This window comes from Brassica napus, chromosome A7 (assembly GCF_020379485.1).
Source record: "Brassica napus cultivar Da-Ae chromosome A7, Da-Ae, whole genome shotgun sequence".
NCBI classification, from domain to species: Eukaryota; Viridiplantae; Streptophyta; class Magnoliopsida; order Brassicales; family Brassicaceae; genus Brassica; species Brassica napus.
The window spans coordinates 8,302,503-8,307,314 of record NC_063440.1 but is presented as its reverse complement, the minus strand read 5'-3'; the positions used below and the strand labels follow the sequence as shown (position 1 = coordinate 8,307,314).

At 39.7% G+C, this 4,812-nt stretch overlaps 1 protein-coding gene across 2 annotated transcripts; it reads right to left on the bottom strand.

Moving 5' to 3' along the window:
• Window positions 1-1,329: 1,329 nt before the first annotated feature.
• On the bottom strand, window positions 1,330-4,359 carry LOC106450573 (beta-amylase 1, chloroplastic-like). Of its 2 annotated transcripts, NM_001316018.1 has the most exon segments (6): window positions 1,330-2,322; window positions 2,415-2,453; window positions 2,455-2,459; window positions 2,461-2,525; window positions 2,653-2,863; window positions 3,653-4,319. In NM_001316018.1, coding segments are annotated over 6 exon segments (1,710 nt in total). In that variant the 5' UTR covers window positions 4,231-4,319; the 3' UTR covers window positions 1,330-1,510.
• Window positions 4,360-4,812: the final 453 nt, after the last annotated feature.

The following is a 4,812-nucleotide window of genomic DNA, read 5'->3' as shown; positions in this document are numbered from 1 at the left end:
AAATAATTTTTCTCTCCTTTTAGCTATTTTTCCTCAGATTGAGCATTGGCTATGTAGATCTTTTACCATCAAATTCGTTTTTCTTTTGTACCGCCGATACATACACAACCTTAGCCTAAACATTTCTGATTTTCACTTGAAACAATTACACAAACACTTCAAAACAGGACTGCTACAAAAGCACACAAAGCAAAATCAATACGTAACTTTTTTTGGAAGTATTGGTACAAGAACGCACATTAATCAGGTGTATATCTTTTTATTTTCATATGAATTTTTATTATTTAGTAAAAGATTGAAATCATATTCCTCATGCTATATCACTATAAGAACAAAAAGAAGAAAACATATACATATTTTTTTTTAGTACTAGGGTCGGTCCGCCCTACGGGCGGGATATTAGTTAATTTGATATTCACTAAATGCTCGAGTTGAAATTTATTTTAAGATTCAAGAATTTGGTTATCTGTTATATCTTACTTATTAGTATGCGGTGGTATAGTTGTTTGTCGATTATTCTTGCTTTGGTATTGTATCAAATTAACTAATTATCCAACTCATAATTATAGATGTACAAATGTGGATTTGTGACAAAGTTTGATGACAATACTGTTTTTTTTTTAATTTTTATTTGTAGTGGAGTGTGCATGTGTCAGAAAGAGACCTATAACAACTTTTATGTTTTTGTGTATGGATTTTAAATATATATTATTTTGTATAATGTATACTTGCTCTACAATATTTGTTTGTAGACTAAAAAAATTGTTTTCTATATTTTTAAAAGAGAAAATATTTAGTCTAGAATATAACATGGACATATGTATTGATTATATATAGAAGTTGGGTGTTATTTTAAAATGACATATGTATAGAGATTTTTCAACCATTACTTCACTGGCACAAAACATTTATAACCGTAAATACCTTCTTTTAAAAGCAAAACTAATAAAAGCGTGTACAACAAATGTATTTTGATATATATTATATGCATCAAATTATATAGGTTGGAAACATTGCAAAACTGTTTGGAGCAAAGCTTTTAACTTCACGATCTTCATCTTGACGTCAGTTCAGTGTCGGCCCTGGCCACAAGCAGAAGAAGCATGGGCTTGCAGCTGACACGATAATAAGTATTTTCGCGGTCACATAATTATAAAAAGTGACTTTAGCCTACTGGTTCTAAGAAAAATTACCAGTGCTAGAGGTGCTGGGTTCCATTACCCTTAACTACGTGTCGCTCTCAGAACGCACGAATTGATGACGTGGCTTCACGGGAGAGAGGCGAACATTTCTTTATATATATAGATATATAGATGTATCAGAAATAGTACAAACGCCACAACCCTGACCAAAAAAAACCACAGCTATGGCCCATATCATTTTTTATACCGCCGATACATACACAACCTTAGCCTAAACATCTTTTCGGCATCATCATAATAATCCTTACATTACATCGCTTACGAACATAAACCATGGGGTGGAACCATACCATAATCGCGCGCTCTTTCTAGTGAGTGAGAGCCACTGCAGCTTCTTGAACCAGCGGCTGAGTAACATGCACAAAGTGTTCAGCTTCACGCTCCACTTCTTCCCGACACCTATCAGAGTCTCTCCCTTCACCCATTTTCTTCACAAACCCTACAAACTTCCCCCAATTGTCCGCCTTAAACAGCTCCGGATTCATCCTCAGGTAAGTAAACGCACACATCTCTCTGTTTTCTCCCTCGCTGTTCTGATCAAAGCTCAGCGCAGACGCCTTGAGGATCTGCTCGTGCGCGTAGTCATCATACCTAGGCAATGCGTTTTCACCAGCTAGAGGAACTTCTGCAGCTAGAGTAGCTAGAGCCACCTGGTTCACTAGCTTCTCTGGTGCACAAAGCGCATCTTGAGGCTGCTCGTGGTCTCTCATCTCGATACAGGTGAAGTTGAATATGGCGTTGTGTCTGGCTAGCATTTGAGCGATCGGAAGGTATCCGTCTCTGAACCTAGTGTTGTAGTATCCTGCTGTGAGCTCAGGGGCGTGAGAGCGTGTCCCGTAATGCCAGTGGATTCCAGCGACTTTGACTGATATTTTGACACCCGTGTCTTGGAATATCGATTTGGCTGAGGAAAGGATACGCTCGCCATGATCCAGCAACATCTGGGAATACCATGTGAGGAAGAACTCTCCATATTCTGTGTTCCAACCACCGTCTTCTTTTTTGAAGAACTGAGTGTCTTCTGGCCAGTTATTGTAGTGACCCGCATCGGTTGGGCCAGTGCCACCCCACTCTGGCTTCCCATAAGCTTCAGCTGCTGCTTTCAAGCTGCTTAATGAGTACTGCATCAATCGTAACAAGTAAAACAGTTTGAGTATTACATTCTTTGCAAAACGAATCAGAGGCTATTCATATGTGATTTGTGGTAAGTACCTTGTCGTAGCACTGGAAGGCTCCAATCCCTGGGAACCTCCATGTCCCGTCTTGCTCGGGGTATGAAGGGTAACGCAGCTCTCCTGCTGGTCCCATTCCCACTTGGATTTCCTGAAAAATGAATTCAATCGAATCAGTCAAGCAAACGTAATAGAGGAACAGAATAAGTCAAAGAGGTGTATGCTTCTGACACGAAGTCATGAAGCACAAAATGGGTAAAAGAGAAGTTGGGAATTACCACAATGGTGTCTCCAAGAAGATGCTTGAAGTTGTCTCTGAAAGCACGCATGAAATCGGAATAGCATTGCACGGGTGTTCTACCTTTGAGAACTGGGAGTGTATCAGCGCCAAGTGATATATATTCGTGGTTCCTTCTTCCCCACTGATCAGTATATGCAAGGTCTGGATCCTTGTCAACCTCTTCAACAACCCACTGAGGCAAAGGAATACTGGAGAAAAAAAATAAAAATTCCCAGTCAGAAGACACACAATGATAAGACAGAGAAGACTTCAAACATACAACATGAAGTAACTCTTCACGAAGGACAAGAAATCATTCATTCTTTTAATTGTTTAACTGGTCCATCTAAAGGAAACGTCTTGACTACCAAAATCAATCCTTTGCAATCAAATATTGAAAGAGACGTAAGACAAGTGAGAAGAAAACTCAAAAGGATACAAAAAGAAAGCCTAAAAACAAGGAAGAAAACGACGAACAAGTCACTCAATCTTTTTAAAAGAGACGCTCACGTTCACGTAACAAACAAGAAGATGTGTGGTTCTAATAGATTTTCGAAACTATCACTCTCCTCTAGAACATTGTGTCGTCACGTGTCAACGCAACTCCCGTGCACGTTATTAGTCCCCGTTAATCAATGAAAAAGTTTGACAATTTGGCCTAATAAAAAATTCCCAGTTGATCATAATCTTCAATATTCCAACCCTCAAATCTTACTCGTGATCATTTCAAATCTCAAATCTTACCCAAATTTCATATAGAGACTCTTCCTATCAAAACGAAACATCCATAAAAATTCAAAATAAAACACAAATGCACACAACCGGAAGCTAAAAATGCAATCTTTAGAACGTTATCTCGTCACACGAAAAGTTTGACAATTTCGCCTAACAGACCATTCACAACTGATTATACTCTTCAAGTTTCATATAGAGACTCTCTACACAGAAACACAAACTAAAAAAAGCAATCTTTAGTATCAAGGGAGATAAGCACTTACGTGACAGAGTCACCAACGTTACCACCACACTGATGAAACGACATAACAGCCTGCACCTTAAGTCCAACCTTCTTCGCCATCTCAAGCAGTTCATTATAACCTCCCCAGTTATAAGCCCCAGGAGCCTCCCTCTCCACCAAACCCCACCACACATCGATCATGATCCCTTCAACACCAGCACTCTTCAACGCCTGAAGACTCGCTCTCATCGCCTTCCTCCGATTCACAGTGTTCCCCATCGTCACACTATCAAGCGGCATCATCACGAACACAGGAACTCCTCCCTTCCCTTTCTCTCCTCCGATCCCTCCTTCCTTGTACGTCCTCTGCTCCTCCACTGTCTCCACCGCGAAAGCTTTACACGCCACGGACAGATCCGCTCGCCTCGATCCCAAGACCGGACTCATCGGCGGCGATACGTTTCTGTTCGAGGTGTAATTCATGTTCATCGATATAGGCATCCTCGCCGACGGTGGTGAAACCGATAGCGACGATTCGGCCGATGGTGCGGTCATTTCGCCTGACTTGATCGGAGTTCCGGCGAGAGCTCCGAGCTGATGCGTTAGATTAAACGCCATTTCTTCTGCGAATTTTCTCGAGAAAATAAAAACGATCGTTACGATAACAAATTGGTTCCCTCTATTTGATTCAGAAGCTTTGAGTTTTATGTGACGGAGGAGATCTGAAGAAGGTAGAGAGGGAAGATATTTATAGGGGACCGTTAATAGATACGATTAAAATAATATAATTTGATGAAGTGCTCCGTTTGTCGACACGTGTAGAAACGTACGATGTGGATAAAGACACGATTTTAGATAAGAGTCAGAATGGACGGTGGTGTGAACAGTGCGCGTGAACTTTCCAGCTGACGCGCTTATAACCTCAGAAAACATTTTGTGGTCTATAGATCCATTTTATTAGGGACCATAATAAATATTTTATTTCTTAATTTGTTTTCGTTTTTATTGTTAAATTACAGTAAGTTCATAACTTTTTGTTTCTTACACGGTTTATATAGAAAACGGGGATAGTGATGGTTACTTACTATATAAGATTTTCTTTCATGAAACGTATGTTTCATATTTGGGTGCTTCTGTATATATTTATCAAAATATTTAAAAAGTATTCGTCAGTTAAGGTCTCAGATTCATTTAGTATGG

Excerpts from the sequence above, each read along its gene's own strand:
- LOC106450573 (XM_013892253.3), bottom strand. The coding sequence starts at position 4,230 with ATGGCGTTTAATCTAACGCATCAGCTCGGAGCTCTCGCCGGAACTCCG. Across the intron at positions 2,864-3,652 it reads AACGTTGGTGACTCTGTCAC|TATTCCTTTGCCTCAGTGGG; the intron begins GTAAGTGCTTAT and ends TTTTTTCTCCAG. Across the intron at positions 2,324-2,414 it reads CCTTCCAGTGCTACGACAAG|TACTCATTAAGCAGCTTGAA; the intron begins GTACTTACCACA and ends CGATTGATGCAG.